This window comes from Gopherus evgoodei, chromosome 10, assembly GCF_007399415.2.
Source record: "Gopherus evgoodei ecotype Sinaloan lineage chromosome 10, rGopEvg1_v1.p, whole genome shotgun sequence".
NCBI classification, from domain to species: domain Eukaryota; kingdom Metazoa; phylum Chordata; order Testudines; family Testudinidae; genus Gopherus; species Gopherus evgoodei.
This window is the reverse complement of record NC_044331.1, coordinates 4,386,466-4,405,765: the sequence shown is the minus strand read 5'-3', so window position 1 is coordinate 4,405,765 and position 19,300 is coordinate 4,386,466. Positions and strand designations below refer to the sequence as shown.

Here is a 19,300-nt window from a genome sequence, read left to right as displayed (position 1 = left end):
TTCCCTCCTCCTGGGTTCAGCTGCAGTGGTGGATTGAGTTGGCTATATTCTGTTACAAAATATCATTATGGCTTTGTCTGGAAATATCCCCTAGTTCAGAGACTATTGTTTAACTTTTCAAAACACCTGGAAAGAGAAAGAAAGAAAGAAAGAAAGAAAAACTTGTAATTAGAATAAATGTGAATCCCTATTTGTGATTTACCGAGCAAATTCTATCCCGTATGCTGTCCTGGTTTCTGTACCTCCTCTCTGCTCTATGTGACTAGCAGCTTCCACCACATCTTTTACAGATCGGTAGTCATTTAAATGAAATTCATGCACGACGTCTTCTCCATACTGAACAACTCCAACCTAGGAATTAAAGGAGCATTACAAAGGATGCAAATACCACACATCATAGCAGTCACGCGAGAAACAAAGAACCTGTTTTAGTGATCAAGTATAATTTCAGTTAATATACAGTATATAGTTATATATAACGGACTGTTGTATGATTTACTAGAAATGTGGAGATTAGGAGTTGGGGTGTGTAGTAATGGGGCCATCTGCAACGAAACCAGGTTTTTCCATACTTACATTGCTTCTGTGCTACAAGTAATTGGACTAACAGGTATGTCTACTGCTGTGATAATAATATAGGTTTATTTAGTGACCTGCACAGAAAAAAGTGCACCAGGGAACCTTACTATTCAAAGACACTGAAAAGGAGCAAGGTCACATAGCCGTTTGTGTGCAAGTCTACGCACAAGAACAGAAGCTTTTTTGCAGGTACACCTGTTGCGTAGCCCCAAAATTAGCTGCAAAGATCTCCTAATTCTGTGTAGGGAAAACCAAGAGCCCAGCCATTTCTGAGCCCAGGGAACAATGAAGCACAGAAGAGAAAAGGAAGGCAGGAAACTGTTGGTCTTTTAATAGTGCTAGAGGTTTGGCACTGACAATGTAAATATGCGAATCCAAAAAGAGTTTGCAGTAGCATCTCTGCCAATATTAGTGTGGAAATTAATTATAGTCCATTAAAAGTGCATGAAGATAGATCAGCCACTAAATAAGTTCTGCTCCAAACAAGAAGATCTGGCAAACAAACTGTTCTCAGCCATATTTCTGCCAGGACTTAGATACTAGAATCCGTCCTTTTGCAAGGGGAACTTTTGGACGTCTTTTTACACATAACTGGCAGAGAAGACTCTATTTCAGCGTGTTTTCACCACAGTCATCTCTGCCCACAGTTAAAGTTAAACTCAGTCAAATTCTGCTCCATATTTCCCCCCAAATGACAGTTGACAATACAAAGCCAGCATTAATAGTGGGTCCATATTCTGCCCAGCTGTCACCCATGCTCAAACTGCCAAGGGAAGAGGAATGGTGTTGTGGTTGGGAACCTAGGTGTTCAGTTGTGCAGACCAGGTCCTCTGGCCCCATAATCCTGACCTGTGTCTTCTCTTGTTGAGGATGTACGGGGGGGGGAAGGGCTCTTTGTGCAGTTTTTTGGGGACTCAGAATTGGCTGAAATCCTTATGTCGTATCCCCCCTGCTCTTACTGGCTTCTCAGTCACAAACTTAGGTACCAACATCAGCCATAATGGGTACGTCTACAAAGCAACTAGACACCTGCAGCTCCATCTCAGGCTCGCCAGGCTCTGGCCGTGGGGCTGTTTCATTGCTATGTAGACGCTCAGGCTTGAACTAGGGCCCAGGCTGTGAGGTGGGTAGGTCCCAGATCTGTGGCTCTGGACTGAGCCCAGAAGTCTGCACAGCAATTAAACTGCCTTGTAGGGCTACGGCCTTTGTCTGCAGCCAGATTAAAACAGCAGCTGAGCAGGAGCCATTAGCGGAGAAGCAGGAAGTCACATCCTCACATCCCATCACAATTACATTAAAACAATGTCATATCAGGCTGTTAAAAAGGAGACTCCATCCTAATGGCACCACTATGACCAGATAAAGAAACAGATCTTAACATGGTTAAAGAAAACGTAGTTTGATGGCTGCCTGTCTGTCAAGAAATCACTTCTCAATAGTTGTGGCTGTGAAATCCTCATTTCTTTATTGCTTTGTCATTATGGTCCCCACTTCCCTATTGTTTATCTGTATGGTCTCTGTCCGATTCTTTAATTGTTTCTGTCTGATATGTAATTAATTTTGCTGGGTGTAAATCAATTAAGGTGGTGGGATTGGATTGGTTAGAGAACTTTGTTACACTATGTTAGGATTGGTTAGTAAAATGTTAGTATAATGATTGGTTAAGGTACAGCTAAAAAGGAATCAAATATCACTATATAAACTGGGGTCCAAAAGGCAGTTCTTTGGGAATCAACTCCAGGACACAGTCCCAAAGATCAGAGCTGCCAGACCTCAACACTCTGCCACTGACACAGGGCAGAAACTGGAGTCCTCAAGATGGAACTGATCCTGACTGGCCATCAAGAAAAGTTCATCTGTCTTATTGGGAGTGGTGAGTACTGCCTGTGTAGTGTCTGCACTCTGTTTTTGGTGACTGTTAATAACTAGAGGTTATGTAGGATATTACTGTGTAAGGCTCTTTCACTGGTAAAAGACCCCGTAAAAGCACAAAAGATTAAGCCCTGAGTCCAGTGGGAAAGGGTGTTTGCCTGGAGCCCATGAAGGAATAGAGCCCGGAGCCCACGGAGGGGTAAAGTTATGTGCTTTTTACCTGGAGCACTAGGAACTGGGTAAAAGTGAGTGCCCTTGAGTGTGTGAGTAACAGAGACTTTTGTGCAGGTAACAGCCCTGCAAGCCGGAGTTGGCTGGCATGGGCCAGCCATGGGTTTTTCTTTGCTGTGTAGAGATAGCCACTAAGGCCCAGCAAGAAAATGATGGAGTACTCTCCAGAGCTGCTACAAACTGCATAAACACAGAGCGATGCTGATTAAGTTTCACGTAACTTAACCATCCTCCTTCCTTCCCATTTCATTGCGTGGGTTGTTCCTTACTCAATATTTCAGTTAAGAACATTAACGTGAGCAGTATTTCCATTGGCTCAGCTTTCAAATACATACTCTGCAGGTTTATTCTGGGCAAACGCCTTGCCAAGCTGCAGTATATTGGCATCAAAGGGACATTTCTCCTAGGAAATAGACCAGGAAAATCTGTATTGCAAGGATGAACAGAGACATAAATGCACAGAATGACCAGGGACATGCTTACCTGTATCTGACCAGGCCCAATGTAAAACTTTTTCAAGATGTTTATCAGGAAATGTTGCACTTCAACCCAGGGATATATGCTGTTCGATCCATCCAGAACGATGATTATGTCCATGTACGTTTGGCATCCTGTGGAAAATACACAGCATATTATTGAAAGACCTTGGCAACAACTGCAAAGTGGAAATTTATGGCTTTATTCCCTGCAACCAGGTACTCGCTCTTGTGATGTGTGTGAAAAGTCTGATTTCAATCATATGTAAAGATCTTCAGGTCACATTCACTTAAATGAGATCGAGAAAGCCCACACCCCTGGTTAGCTCTGGCAGGAGAGAACTGGAGAACTTTCTAAGAATAATATTGTACATAAGCAACCTCAGATTGCCGGCTCCGAATCAGATTTGGACCTCCATCCAGTGTATTAAATTACTTCAAATGTGTAGGGCCCAATTCTGCCACCTTTACTCATGTTGAGTAGTACTTTACTCTGTGAGTCATCCCTTTGATTTCAAGGTGGCAACTCAAAGAGGTCCTTAAGTGCTTAAGCATATGCTTAACTTCAGTGTGAGATAAGCACATGCCTATGCACCATGCAGAATCAGGGCCAGCAGGAGGTGGTGCACGCAGTGGAAGTGTGAAAGAATCTGATTCTGGCATTGTAACTTCCTGGGGCAGGGACTATGCCTTCTTCTATGGTTACACAGCATTCAGCACATGAATAGTGCTCAGTAAATAGTACAGATCAGTATTTGCTCCAACTAAAGAAAAGGGGAGCTTTTGCCACAGTAAAGATTAAAAAAAAAAAATCAAGTGAGGACTTGAGGATTTTATCTAATAGCAAGACATTATGAAGGACTGATCAAATGAGCTGATTAAAAGGAGGCAGTGGGTTGACCAGTTCCCTTTCTGAAGCCTGCCATCGTCCAGTGTTATCCTTATGGCTTCCTTTTATGCCCTCGTATTTTATAAGAATTAACGACGTGTTTCAGAGAACTGTTGGGGGAGCAAAGGATGGACTTGTGCTACCACCGAGCAGGCCATGAATCAGTGGGCACATGATTCTATCAGAAGGGTCTTGTGAACTCATAAATCACAGGGAAGGGAGCTATGAGTGCTCTTATATCAACTGCTCCAAATGGAAGGAAGACTATATTTCATGTTTGTTCAATTATTATTTTAAAATGAAGTTAGGCTTGGTAATCTAGTTTCTTCCAAGGTATCAGTTACACTTTTCAATGTGATCATAGCAACATCTCTGATTGATAAGAATGTCTGAAATAACATCATCAGCTTGAACAAATGGGGCACCAATGGGAGAAATTCATCCTGCAACATTACATTATAAGAGGAAATTTAAAGAAAAATACTGTTAAAATGTTAGTAGGCTCTGAATTCACTCCCCTTCATCACCCAAAGAAACTTCAGCTCATCAGCGGCCTGTTCAACAGGATGGAAGCCAAAATTTCCCCAAAAGAGGATGTCAGTGTTGGCAGCTAAATAAGTGGCTTGATTTTTCAGAGGGGCTGAGAACCCAGAACCTCCACTGAACCCAACAGCAGCTGTAGACGCTGAGTGCCCATAAAATCAGGACACTTATTTAGTGCCTAAATATGGAGCCAGGTGGCTAACTTTATGCATCAAGGTTTGAAAATACTGGACAACAGTTTTAGCTGTTCAGCAAATCAGCCTTGTTTTCTGCAGACAATGCCTGAATTCTTTCCCTCTTTCCCCTTCCCAACACATTGCAGGGTGCTGATCAAATATGCTGGACACTTATTTCTGGTGTTCAAAGCATAAGGTGCTTTGTCTTCCTCAAGTGTCACTCAAAGGGAAAATGTTGGCCAGATGTCTGTGCATGTGATCCCCTTTGGGTCGCCTTTCTCGAATCATTTCCTTTGCTATCTTGCCTCCTTTTAAATCCTGACTTCACTTTGTTTTCTCAATGGCACGAAGCGATTAAAGAACAAAAATTCTATTTAACTTCAAAAGCAGGGTTTGAGTTAGAGTCTACATAACAGATTGCATCTCATACTCTGGAGAGCAGGAGCTATGGTCTTTGAGAATCTGAAGTTGGAGTTCACCCGGGAGCACATTCCTGTGGTATAGTAAGAGCTTCCGCACTCATGGGACCAGAGAGGGCTGCAAGCCTGTAAAGAAAATTGAGAAAAATAAAACATCAGTGAGGGGTTGAAAAACTGCCACTTACTCAGCCTCTGTTTTACAGACTATAAAGATCAACAGCGAAGAATCAGAGATCTGCACCTATGTACGACTTGGGGACTATTCTGGCCAAACCCCTCCAGTGCCCGCTCAGCCTGCATGAAGCAGCACGCTATGTGGGGTTTCTCCGGAGCAAATTACGATGAGACTTTAGCCATTAAGAACATTGTGCACATGTGGAGGAGATTGCCAGGGGTGGCACAGATCCTGAAGGGAGTGCAGAAAGTAGAAACAAACAGAGGGAGAAAATGGCCTAAGTAAGGAAGTGACAAGTATTTTCCTTTCTAAAATATGTGAACTCTTGGGATGATTGGGTGTTTGTGGGTTCTGCTAAGGCAGATTTAACTTGCAGGATGTTGGCTCATGGCAAGGGTGTACTAGCATTTTATCCTGTACCAATATCTTCTGTTTGGAGGAGTTCCCTTCCAGGCTTTGGGCTGGATTTAGAAAAATTCTCACCTTGTCATATAAGGATCTAGATCTGTATGCATTAGCAATGGCAGCAGACAGTGTGGAGACGGCAGCTTGCCAGGAGTCACAAACGGCAGTATCAGAACCTCAAAAATGTGTGGAGGCAATCTGCATTATCCATTTCTCAGGAACCTAAGGGGATGTCTATGTTGCATTGTAAAGCCGATTCTTTGGGACTCGGGCTTAAGGACTTGATGTTTCCAAGTCTGTGTTTGAGCTTTGCAAATCTGGGCTTACAGTTGCTGGACTTGGGTTGCACAGCCGTGCTAACATGTCCATACTGCACTATATAAACCTTCTGACTCAGGTCTGCAGTTTCAGCTATGCCCACACTGCAAAATGACAGGGCTGGACCCAAGTCACAGCAGGACTCAGGATCTCCGCTAGCAGCATCTTCGGACGTGGGTCCTGAGTGCTTGCTGTCCTGAGTCAAACTGATTTGTGTGTGAACGGGAGGGGAGTTTGAGCGAAACTTGATTAAGAGCCTGTGCTTTGTGGTAGTGTAGACATTGTGACCCTAGGAATGCCAACTAGCAAAGGCTTCGTTGTTCCATGCACAAAAGGAGGCATGCCGCAGTAGAAGCCAAGACTGAAAGCTTGATCTTCGAGGTCAACAGAACATTGACGTGAAATGTTAACTATAGGTGTTTGGAAAATGCATTTTTCTTTGGCAGTCTGGAGAAGCTGCTGCCATCATGGAAAGTGGAGGTCTCACATTTATATTCATAATGGGATAAAACAATCCTGTTGGGGTTAAGTTAATAAACAAACGACAGACGAATAGCAAGAGGAATGTTGCTGCAGAGGTCCGGGAGAGAGACTCAATAAACCAAAAAAAGCACCAGGCAGTTTGCATATTAAGAGCCAATTATTTATAGACTATCTTATTCTTACCAGAAAGCTCTTGTCCTTGGGGTTTGTGGTCAGACTCAGGCCAAGACGCATGTTATCTTTGCGCTCTGACACATTGGAGAGTGTTACTCTTCCTTGAGAAAGAATACCAAGGTTAGATGCACTGTATCATCCAGGAGGGAGCGGCTCGTACACAGGCTTCTGAAATGTTTTTTTACGTCATGGCTGGACAGCTGGCCAAAACTTTACCATTGTGAAGGAAGCACCTCGGCAGACCAATTGTAACACAAACCAGAAAATCCCACATTTTTATTGTGCCACCATGAGTATCTTAGTAAGTGTAAGAACAGATCCGGTTGAAGGACTGCAAGACATCTCGACACCCAAAGTTTCCAGTGCAGCTTTGATCTTTAGTTAAAGACCCACTCTGAGGGCTGAAAGTAACTTAAAGGACTTACGAGCACTCCGGAGTCCTTACGAGGGGGCGGGGCCTCTACTGGAAGAGGCGGGGTCTTTAAATCCCCAGGCACTTTAAATCAGGATTTAAAGGTCCTGGGGCTGGGGCTGTAGTAGCAGCAGCTGGGAGCCCCAGGCCCTTTAAATCACCATCAGAGGGGGCCCTGGCCTCTGGCGGAGCTTTAAAGGGCCAGGGCTCCATTGCAGTAGTGACAGCAGGGAGCCCTTGGCCCTTTAAATCTCTGCCAGAGCCCCACTGCCACTACCCCAGGGCTCCAGCAGGCTCCGGGAATGATTTAATGGGCCTGCAGCGGTAGTGGCTGCTGGAGCCCCAGATCTTTTAAATAGCCACTGGAGCCCTGCTGCCACTTCCCCAGGGTTCCAGCACCAGGGCTCTGGTGGCAATTTAAAGGGCCCGGGGCCCCAGCCACTGCTGGGAGCCCCAGGCCCTTTAAATTGCCACCAGGGGAAGCTGATCCGCCCCGGTACGGCACACCGGTGCTTGCAGGTGTGCGGTACCAGGGCATACCAGCTTACTTTCACCTCTGATGCTAGGAGCCAGAGTTTGATTCCACCTCGCACAGAGGTACTTGTTCTAGCTCATCGCACTAATGTGCTAAAAATAGCGTATCTGGGGTAGTGCAGATATCCGCACATGGTGAAACCAGCTCTCCAGGCTGAGTGCAAACCCGTCTGACCCCTGTGGGTACAGACTTGGTGTGGCTTCTCCATGCTGCTGCTCGCTGCTACCAGGCTACCCCAAGCTACACTAACACTGCTATTTTCAGTCCATGAGCATGATGAGAGCTAGAGCAAGTGAGACTACCCGAGCCTGGGGTCACGTCCAGCTCACAGTGTAGACATAACCTGCGAGGCACAGGACTTTCTCGACAAGTTTTTGATTTTGGTCAGAAAACCCCAGACTTGAAAACTCAATATTTTCAGCTGAAAACCAAAATTGTTTCAGTTTTTGTCAGTTTTCAGCCAAAAATATTTTGGTTTGAGAAAAGAAGAAAAAAAATGGTTGGGTTTTTTTTTTTGACAAAAACTTGGAATTTTCTGCAGACTCTCCCACCCCCTCCCATTTGCCAACCAGCTCTAGACAGAAGTTCAGGTTGGGGGACTAGCCACTTGGGAGGCCCAGGTTCAATTCCCTGCTCTGCCACAGGTTTTCAGTGGGATCTTGGCCAAGTCACTTAGTCTCTCTATGCTTCTGTCCCCCTTTGCCCAATGGGGATAACAACCCTGCCCTGCCTTACTGGGGGTTTTGAGGATAAATACACTAAAGACTGAGGTGCTCAGACACTATGTTGATGGGGCCATATAAGACAGATAGGATGGGGGTGACTTCCCCTGGGATGTGGGGGGTCTCTCTGAATATAGAGGTCCCCCTGCGTGTGTAATCTTAAGGGTATGACCAGGCGCCATATGCTTTACAAACAAATGCCCTTGCCTGTGTTATAGGTAACACTTCTGATCATTGACTCTCTAGGGATTGTTTTTTTTCATTCTGACATTAATACTGTGTGTACACACTCGGCCAGAACAATGAAAACGGAGCAGTCAGTCAGTTTCACTTTCTGTCCCAGGGACATAGCATTTAGGCTGCACACAGGGCGGAGGAGGTTTTAAATCCTGCCCAACCAAAATCTCTGGGGCAGAATCACAGCTGGAGTAAATTGAAAGAGCTTCATCTGGGCCCAGAACAATTCACACCCGCTGGGGAGCCCCCCACAATGCTTTTAACAAAGATGGAAACTTTTCCTTTCATTTTAGGTTATGTGAAACAATGGGGTTGGTGCTTCAGCTGGCGTAAATCATGAAGTCAGGGAGCGACATGCCAGGTGAGGATCTTTGGTTTTTTTTTTAAAACAAAACTTGAGAGCAACAATGAACAGGCACCCCCTCTGGAACCAGTTTGGCTCTTTGATTCTTCTCCCTATGGAGACTGCACAGGCATTGTAGTCTCATGAGTCAGTGTTTCTTAAAGCCCCAGCTCCAGCCGTCACGTGACTGTATGATTATGTCAGCTGGCATTTAAAAAAAAAGCTTGAAAACATGACTGGAGTGCATCTTTAAAGGCTCAAAAGACAGAAGATAAATAAAAAGAAACACACACACACACGCACATGCACACACACAGTATTTGATATATGGCTTTAAAATCACAAGATTTTGTATATATTATCTCATGATCTGTGTGTGCCTAATTCATAATTTTCTAGCACGCAGGCTAGCTGTGCTGCATAAGTGGCAGGGCATTGGTACCTAGGTTGAGTTTGGTGCAGTTTCCATTAGTCTCGCCATTCACTGGACACTTGTAGACATCTCCAGTCTTCAGCTGTCCATTGGTTTCATAAGGGGCTCCCACCACCAGCCTGGACAAAAGAATGTTCCGTCAGGACATGAGCGGGCACTTGCAAATAACACACATTTCAGCACCAAATCCAGAGCCACCACATCAGAGAGACACCCAGGAATGGTTCAAATTATCATTTCTTGAGACTCCCAAAGAAACAATATACAGCGCTGGCGAATTAACACAGACAGAAAAGAAACACGAATGGTATTTGTTTGAAGGAAACATCCCTAAGATTTACATGATTAAAGTTGGACTTAAATGAAATACTTTTTGTTATGTGAAAAAAAATGGACACAAATGGACACAAATTCCCTTAAAGTACTCAGGAATCCATTTTTCTCCTCTGTGAACTGAAACCAATGGATATAAATGAGTGTAGAATTTGACCCTGTGTTGTAGATGCATTGAGGCTGCAATTTTCAAAGGTACCTAAAAGATATGGATGCCCATCACTTGTAATGAGAATTGACTCCCTAATCCCTTGGGTGGCTTTTATAGACTGGCTGAGATTTCCAGAGAGAGCAAGCTCAGAAGCTGGCAAATATTGACATTTTAATGGCTCCTTCCTACCATATTTGTATTATTGTAATAATAAATGACTTCATAACTCTCCATTCTTCACTACCATCTGTGCATTCATCCACAGTCCATGGGACTCCAGGCTAAAGTTTGTTGTTCAAACATCCAGACAACCTGGTAGGCTAATAACCTTGGATGGGAAAAAAACCAACAACTCATGCCCCTTAAATATTCCCTACATTGTTATGACATGTCAGGGGAAGCTTTCTCCACCTCTGAATAGCCAGAGGAGAGATGTGATCATTCTCTGCACCCAACCAAGTAGCAAAACAAGTCATTTGATCTAACTTCTCTACAACAGCAGGGAATATTTAAGTATTATAAACATGAATAATTTCTGTTTGAAAATAAGATCTAAGAGAGGTGGAGGTGAGTATTTAAAAGAAATGGCATGAAAATCAGAAGAAATCAAATGGAGGCCATGGTCTGTAGACTCAATGATACTCTGCAGGAAGACAACAGGACTGTAAGTCTGGTGGGCCAGCCATACCAAAGACACAGAAGTTCAGGTACCTAGACTGTATAGTACAGGATAATGGTGAACTCAATGACAAACTTACAAGCAGAACAGGAAAGGCATGGGTGAAATGGAGAGATGTGTGTGGAATGATCTGCAATAGGAGAATGCCTTTCAAAATGCTGAGATGGACACTTGGCATGACAAGGATGGACTATAGAATCTCAGGGTTGGAAGGGACCTCAGGAGATCATTTAGTCCAACCCCCTGCTCAAAGCAGGACAAATTCCTGGACAGTTTTTTTTAACCCCAGTTCCCTAAATGGCCCCCTCAATGATTGAATGCTCAACCCTGGGTTTAGCGGGGCCAATGTTCAAACCACTAAGCTATCCCTCCTCCAGTTGTATAGCCCCAGAGGGAATGAACAGAACAGGTAATCATCAATTGACTCATTCCCAGCTTCTGGCAAACAGAGGCTAGGGACACCATCCCTGCCCATCCTGGCTAATAGCCATTGATGGACCTATTCTCCATGCATTTATCATCTACTTCTTGAACCCTGTTATAGTCTTGGCCTTCATAGCATCCTCTGGCAAGGAGTCCCACAGGTTGATTGTGTGTTGTGTGAAGAAATACTTCCTTTTGTTTGTTTTAAACCTGCTGCCTATTAATTTCATTTGGGTGACCCCTAGTTCCTAGTTCTTGTGTTATAAGAAAGAAGTAAATAGCACTTCCTTATTTACTTTCTCTACACCAGTCATGATTTTATAGCCCTCAGTCATATTCCCCCTTAGTCGTCTCCTTTCCAGATTGCACCAGTGCAAGGCAGCAACAATACAGGGAAGCATCTGGCCACGTGTGTCTATGATCTGGTTACTCTCCGTCATAGACTTGTGCAATACAAGGACCGCACATTGTTTATGATTTAAGAACTATTATGCAGTGCCCTCGGGTTTCTCAGTTAAACCAGGGGTCGGCTCACATTTATTATTCCTCCCTGGGTCTTTAATTGTATAAAATACAGTAATCACAGCTAGTAAAGGACACTAATAAGGGGCTTTCAGCTGCACCTGTGTCCATTTGTGGGATAGGCTCTGGGTTCGGTGATGCCTTCAAGGGCCAGCCCTGTGTTGGGATAATGGACGTGGAGGAATTGGCAGGCACCACCTTGGCACACACTGCAACCATAGCAACTCTGTCACCCTTTTCCATGGTGAAGCGTATCCTTCCCCTGTTCCTGGCCATTTTTGTTGGCCAACACAGAGTAGTTAGATGGGGTCACAGCTGAGCTGCCCTCACCAATGCCCTTCTCCCCTGCTTTGAATAGTGCTAGCATAAAGTGATAGCTCCATTCTCCAGTCCCACTGTCACTGGATCCCCAGAAATAGGAGATGGGTAAGGCAAAGATTCTCCCTTTTACAGTTTCATGGGACTGATGCAGCCAGTTCTGCCAGATGATGTCTGCTGAGATAGCAGGAAGTCCTCTGCATCCTCTCACCTAGTGGCCTGACCAGAATGTCCACAGCCTAGTAGACAGCAGTGCAAGCTGCAGCCTTAATGCCAGAGGTGGTTGAAACTCCATTCTGCAGGAAATTCCGACGTTTTGGCATTTGGAGCAAAACCAAAACATTTCAACAATTTCCCACGAAATGAAATTTTTAAAATGTTTTGGTCCATTGAAATGTTTAGTTTCAATTTTGATATTTTTCATTGTCACTTTTAAAATATATTATAAAATATATTTTAAAAAATTAAAGATACAAGGTGGGTGAGGTGATATCTTTTATTGGACCCACTTCTATTGGTGAGAGAGACAAGCTTTCTAGCTGCACAGAGCTCGTCCTCAAAGTGAAGTGGCCAGTCCACTTTGAATTGTCCCTCAGAGTATGTGCTAACTACTTATGCTAAACTAGCTGTTTGATCTTGTATTCAGCTGTCCTCCATGGACTGAAGAGCTCTCTGTAGCTCAAAAGTGTCTCTCTCTCACCAATGGAAGTGGGTCCAAATAAAAGATATTGCTGGGATGGCTGGTTGTCCTGGGCCACAGAGCAGAGTGACGTGTTTTCCTTTTCCTTTGTTTTTAATTAGTTGCTGGTTTGTATTTGTATTTGTATTTTGTATTTGTATTTTCCTTTAACTCTATGTGATGATCAGTGGGTCAGGGAAGCATCCAGAGCAGAGCGAGCACCCTGGAGTGGGGACACCCCCGCCCCTGTCCTGAGTGACCATGACAAGGTTGGGGGTCAAGCCCCCAGGAATCCTGGGCCCAGCCTTGTTGGGGTTACAAGGTCTCTGCCACCCAGGAGAGTGGAAAGGGAGCCCTTGAGGTCCGGCAGGTCTCTGGGTAAAGGGAGTGGGAGCAAGGACTCAGAACCTTTGGCTAGCCCACTTCCCCGGGGTCGTGTATAAGCCAGGAATGTTCCCAGGGGACCATTCCCCTGCTTACACTTGGATAAGTGACGTCTTTCAATCCCAACCTGTAAACCCTGGATAAATATTCAGCACTGCTGAGTATCGGCTATGGAAAGGTGGAGAGCTTTGGGTTAGGAACTCCAAAGGTGGTTTCAGCTGGCAACAGTAACATACTTAAATATGCACATGCTTGTCTCCACCTCCAGATCGGTAAATGAACAGAAACCCTTTTGTTCTGTGTGGTGCTCTACAACAGCTGGAAAAACAACTCGCCTCAGCACAGCTGTATTGTGTTATAGTAGGAATGATTATCTTTTTTTAACAACATTGTTTCCAAAATGGCATTAAGAACTAATTCTTTAATTCCCGTGCAGTAAAACAGGGTTGCTCAACAAATCGGACACTCGAAAAGTCTAATGAGCATTTTGGATTTTTAAATGAAACATTCCTTGTTATGCCACTTTGCTATTAAGGAGACTAATTAGGAGAAATTAATAACCATCTAGACCCACTATCAATAACTCAGGCATAGTCTATACTGCAACTGCTCTGCCAGTATAGCTAAACCAGCAGAGCCCCCTAGTGTAGACACAGGTTTCGCCAACTGAAGGAGTAGCACCACCTCCCTGAACAACATTAGCTGCCTCTATTCTGGGTTTTTGCCGGTGTACCTACATCAGCTAGTGGGTGGTTTTTTTCCACACCCCTGACCAACACAACTATGCTGACAAAATTTTGTAGTGTAGACCGGGCCTCCGACTCAACCCAAACCACACTTTTCAGAAGTTGAATGAAATCTGGATAACTCCCTATACACTGCCAGGACTGGGAATTTCCAGATACTGTTAAACTTCTAGCTAGCTAGGGAGGGAGCCTGTGCAGAGAAGCCATGGCTTTGGGGGTGAAAGAACAGGGATCTTGGTAGCAAAGAGAAGAAACCTCAAAAGATGGTTAGGGTCTTGCCTACAAAAAGAAAGAGGTTCAAAAACTGTGTTCGGTCCATTTCTAATTTTTAATCACACTGCAACCAATTCCCCACGAACAAGGGCAGATATTTTCATTTTAGATCTTTTTGCTTCCCAAGAAGAAGCAGAACTTTATGAAAAAAGTTCTCTGGAGTGCTTCAGAGCTTGGAGACTTCAAAAAGATTCTTCCACTTCCACGTATAAAGCTAAGGCACTCTTCTGTTAGTAGTTACAGAGTTCAGTAACAAGCCGTAACAGCATCTCCCAGAGTTCATCATTTACACAAATCCATTCTCCTAAAGCAATCCTTCGGACTCCATGTCTGTCATAGAGGTCGCGGAAGTCACAGGGCCATAGTGGCTGATCCCAGCACTGCCCAGCTGCTCAGGTAGCCCTCGGAACAGCCACACCAGCCACTGCTGGAGCGGCCCTGGGGACAACCACACTCATCGCTGCTTCGGCGGCCCCCGGCCACGGTCCCAGGGCAGCCGTGGTCTGTGGACCCCAGCAGCTGGAGCCACCAACCCCGGGCGCCCCCTCAACAGCAGCTCCTGCCATCCCCCCAGTGCTGTGCCAAGGTTTAATCACAGGTATTTTTAGTATAAGTCATGGACAGGTGACAGGTCCTGAATTTTTGTTTATTACCTGTGACCTGTCCACGACTTTTACTAAAAATACCCATGATTAAATCATAGCCTTAGCAGTAGTCGCACCAAAGAAAGCCAGCTCCGGAATCAGACCACTCCTCACATCCTCAAACACTTTCCTACTGGGGGTATCTTTCCCTTCAAGGCTCAGCTAAACTAATACCTATCAACAGCTCATAGTCCAGTGCTTTAACATTGCCATCTATCAGGCCTAAATGTCTCTCATACAAACAGAAAAATGTCATGGCTCTAAAGGAACGCATTCCATGTACCTCCCAATCAATTTCACAGCTTGAAGCTACAGGGAAACCAAAAATATGTACAGACACAACAATAAAGGTAATGAAAATCAGAAGCTAATGAAAATAGCATTTTGTTTCTGAAATACAATGGCATTGTTTTTAACTTTAAATTGTCACTGAGCTGTGGTCATCAACTGTACATGGAAACTTGGCAGCTAAAGAAATGCTTTCCCAGCTATTTAAAAGGTGGACAGAGGTTTAGTTACAGGAGACATATGAATGTAGACTAATGTTCACAAGAGCAGTCATTAGAATGTGGCAATCATGCAATCCTTCATTCTCAAGTCGGTTAGAAGCCTGCTTGTATTATTGTGGTTTATGAAGTCATGCACTAGATGCTTGTCTAAAAATAAGATCCTGTCCCAAATCAGCATGAAAACATATCTGGGAAAGGAAACCAATAAATAACAATAAAAGAAGCTAATGAGAGGGTGCCATCCTCAGCACAAGTCAGCAACGGTATTTGTCATCTCCGTAAATTGTTCCATGGCAGCAAAACTCAGTGTATGACATTATGTTTTGTTTGTTTCCCATTAAAGCTGTTAGACTCTCCTGTAGCATCAGAAGGTATTTCGTGTTTCCAGAGACCCACTCCAGCATACAAAGCGATGCCACATATCAGCTATTGTCCGAGTCCAGACTCCAAGGGCCTTCAGATCACGTTTTAATGGCTTGAGGGAACCTGGGAACGAGAAGTGACCAGCATTTGTGTGATGGCCACCCAGTTCAATGCACAGCCTGGGGCTGCAGGTACATGGCACGAGCCCTGAAAGGGGACACCTGCCCCCATCGGGCCGATCGCAGCATTCTGAACTATCAACTGGTTTAAGGCACTTTGCATCAGCTGCAAACGGTGCATTGGAGAGATTAGAGCAGTGATCAAAATGGGCCTTTCTGAGTCTCCAGCTGGCAAGATGGGTCCCAAAGAACAACCTGTTACTGTCATGTGACTGGACATGGGCAGTCGTGCTTAGTGGTCAGAGCAGGAGTCATGCCTAGTGGTTAGAACAGGGGTTAGCAGCCAGGAATGGAGTCAGAGTCCAGGTGTCAGAGTCAAGTGTCAGAGCCAAAGTCTGAGGTCCGGAATGGGAACCGAGGGTCAGAACCAGGTTAACTGGAGTAAGGAAAAGGGGGGGGCAAGGCTGGGGCCGAGACAGGATCTGGGCTGGAACAAGGTAAAAGCAGGGCTGGGAACAAGCAGCTATCACAGCTGAGGGTGAATTCTTTGAGCAGTCACTGATCTACAGCTGGGCTTAGGAGCTGGTCTGCTGATTATTATAACCAATCAGGCAGCCTAGCCACAGGCCAGCTGAGCTCGCTAGGTTGCCCAGAGACAGACTCTGCTGCAGGTCCCTCTTCCAGGCTAGCTCTACTGCAAGCCCTGATTCCCAGCAGATACACAGAATGGGGCCAGATGGAACATTTACATCTATGCAAAAATATGAGCTTGGTGGAAGGGAGAGGAGGACAATCAAAGGGGCAGAAAGAGACACAAATGGGTTTGGATGGGAGGGTGGGGGAGCTCTGGAGGGGATGAAGCTCCAGGAAACTGAGTAAATAACTGTCAGAGCTGACACAACAGACCTGAATGGTTTCATTGGTTGGGATTTTTAAAAACCCCTAAGTCATTTAGCAGCACAAGACCCATTGGCGTTCAGTAGGATTTGGGCTTCTAATTGAAAAATCTCACCCATGTGATATGGATGGGGGGAAGGAGGTCCTCTGCTTATCCAAGGGGGGATCCATGCATGTGCAGTGGCAGTCAAAAAAGCTAAGAGAATGTTAGGAGCCATTAGGAAAGGGATAGAGACTAAGACTGAAAATATCATAATGCCACTGTATAAATCTATGGTACACCCACATGTGGAATACCGCGTGCAGATCTGGTCACCTCATCTCAAAACAGATATATTGGATTTGGAAAAGGTACAGAGAAGGGCAATAAAAATGACTAGGGGTATGGAACAGCTTCTGTGTGAGGGGAGATTAAAAAGACTGGAAAAGAGATGAATGAGGGAGGGCTGATAATAGAGGTCTATAAAATCTTGATTGATGTGGAGAAAGTGAATAAGGAAGTGTTATTTACTCCTCCATATAACACAAGAACTAGGAGTCACCCAATGAAATTAATAGGCAGCAGGTTTAAAACAACCAAAAGGTAGTACTTCTTCACACACTGCACAGTCAACCTGTGGAACTCCTTGCCAGGGGATATTGTGAAGGCCAAAACTAGAACAGGGTTAAAAAAGAGAGAGATAAGTTCCTATTAGCCAGGATGGGCAAGGATGCAACCCCATGCTCTGAGTGTCCCTACCCTCTGTTTGCCAGAAGCTGGGAATGAACGATGGGGGATGGATCGCTTGATGATTACCTATTTTGTTCATTCCCTCTGAAGCACCAGGCACTGGCCACTGTCAGAAGACAGGACACTGGGCTAGACGGACCATTGGTCTGACCCAATATGGCCGTTCTCATGAGCCAGTAGCCCATGTGGCCCATGCCCACTTCCTGGTGGCCTGGATCTGGTGGCGGTGGCCCTCAGCCACATGTTTGCAGTAGTGCTCAATACCACAGGACACTCTCCTGCTTCCAGAATCTGAGTCTGAAACTCAGGGGAGGTTTGTGAAGCTGGGCTGAGTTACAAGTTTGCCAGTTTTGTCTCAGAATCCCCAGGAAATATAAATGGTGGATGATTTCAGTGGGAAACCAGCCCAAATGGCCAGATTTCACCTCAGTTTTGTTTTGAGATTTGGGATGTGTTCAAACCTAGTTTAACTAGGCTATCCTCTGTCAATGCAGAACAGGTCCCTGCAGTTCATTCATTAACATTTTCTCAGCAGACGTCCCCCAGAGCATTCCGCAGCCAGTTCCTGCTGTTCCACCTCCATTCCCCCTGGCTTCTCCTTTAATCCTAGCTATGCACCCTTGGATCACCCTCAATAATTCCTCTCGCTCCTTGTATATATTTATCATACCCTGACTTAGGGACTGATCCTAGACAGGCAAAGCTGCCAGCAAAGGTGGCAGGATGGGGCCTGGGTCATTGTTTGGCCAATAAAGGTGGCTTCAGAAGATAAACTCCTTTGAAATGCTCATTCCCGGATTTGTTTTTCAATTGTGAAAAGAAAAAAAGTCCCTCTCGTGGCTGAGCATGCTGCTGGCAACTTTCAGCCTGAGCCTATGTCTTTATTCATAACCCCGAAACCCCGAAGAACACAAGGGTTTTGGTAGAAATGAATTATACATATGTTGCATGTACAGATCAAATTTTGAAATGCTACTCTCTGGTTTTGCTCCTGCAAATTGTGAGTACAAATTGTTGTGGGGACAAAGTAACATCGACAATTTAATGGACTAAGGATTCAAACCAACTGTTGTTGAAGTCAGAAAGAGTTTTTCCATTCACTTCAACAGTATGGGACTGGTCCATCAGATTTCTAAAGACCTGAGGGCAACTGCCAGACAGCTACACGTCTTAGCTGTCTACGTGACCTGAACTGCAGATGCAAAAATGATTATACATGACAATGTTCTGATCTACAGGTTTTATTGACTTGAGCTTCAGATGGCCACAGTGGCTATGCTGGTCACCTGAAATGAGCGCTATCAAGTCTGAAGCCACACCGCCTTGTCATGTATTCTGTATGTGCCTCATATATTGCAGAAAATCTCTTTGAGAAAATATATGAGAGAGTTTGACAGTATTTACCAGTATACTTTTTATATCCCTCCATCTGTACGGCCAGGCTGCTTTAGTACCAGGAATCCAACACTAAAGCTAATAACATTTTAGAAACCTCTAAAAGCCACCTACACATTGCTGTCTAACCAAATGTATTGTTTTTGAATTCTGCATCCAATCAGCTGCCCATCTCCTATAGGAACAATCCACTGGAATAACAAAGCCCTTTGGGAAAGTAGCGATAAAGTTACCACACTCAATATTTTTTGATTTTCCAAAAATGTTTTGATTAAACTGAAAAAAATCAGGAACAGAAGGTACGTCTAACTGGTGATTTTGGAAGGCAAGAATTAAGAATGAACAAAGAAGCAACTATTCCTTTCACCGGGGGTTTCAATCAATGGAACACTTAATCTCCTGCAGTACAAATTCAGTTGCAGCTAATATTCAAGATGGAACTGGAGAAACTACTTACTATGGAGAGTCAGGAGAGGGAGAGGGTAGTGATGGAAAACTTTAAATTGACTTGGGGAACTTCGTTAGAAAGTGGGGAAGAAAGGACTTGAAATGCCTACTGTACACTAGCAATGGTCAAAAAAACCATCCAGAAGCGACAGGGAATTCAATTGGAGAGAAACAATTCAGAACTTTAACAAAGGTGTCCATCACTTTATATGAGAATGAGGGCAGAGCACAGCACTGGGGGAGCAGAAAATCTAAACCTAGATATG

The 19,300-nt window shown here is 44.6% G+C and overlaps 1 protein-coding gene across 5 annotated transcripts in view; it reads right to left on the bottom strand.

The window, feature by feature from the left end:
• ITGA11 (integrin subunit alpha 11) overlaps positions 1–19,300 on the bottom strand; it is a 193,928-nt gene that overhangs the window by 77,289 nt on the left and 97,339 nt on the right. For all 5 annotated transcript variants that reach the window (XM_030578857.1, XM_030578859.1, XM_030578854.1 and 2 more), the window contains exons 3-7: positions 9,432–9,541; positions 6,750–6,841; positions 5,197–5,311; positions 3,166–3,293; positions 203–351 (exon numbers count right to left, since the gene is read on the bottom strand). In XM_030578857.1, the coding sequence (XP_030434717.1) occupies positions 203–351; positions 3,166–3,293; positions 5,197–5,311; positions 6,750–6,841; positions 9,432–9,541 (594 nt within the window). The remainder of the gene's footprint in view (positions 1–202; positions 352–3,165; positions 3,294–5,196; positions 5,312–6,749; positions 6,842–9,431; positions 9,542–19,300) is intronic.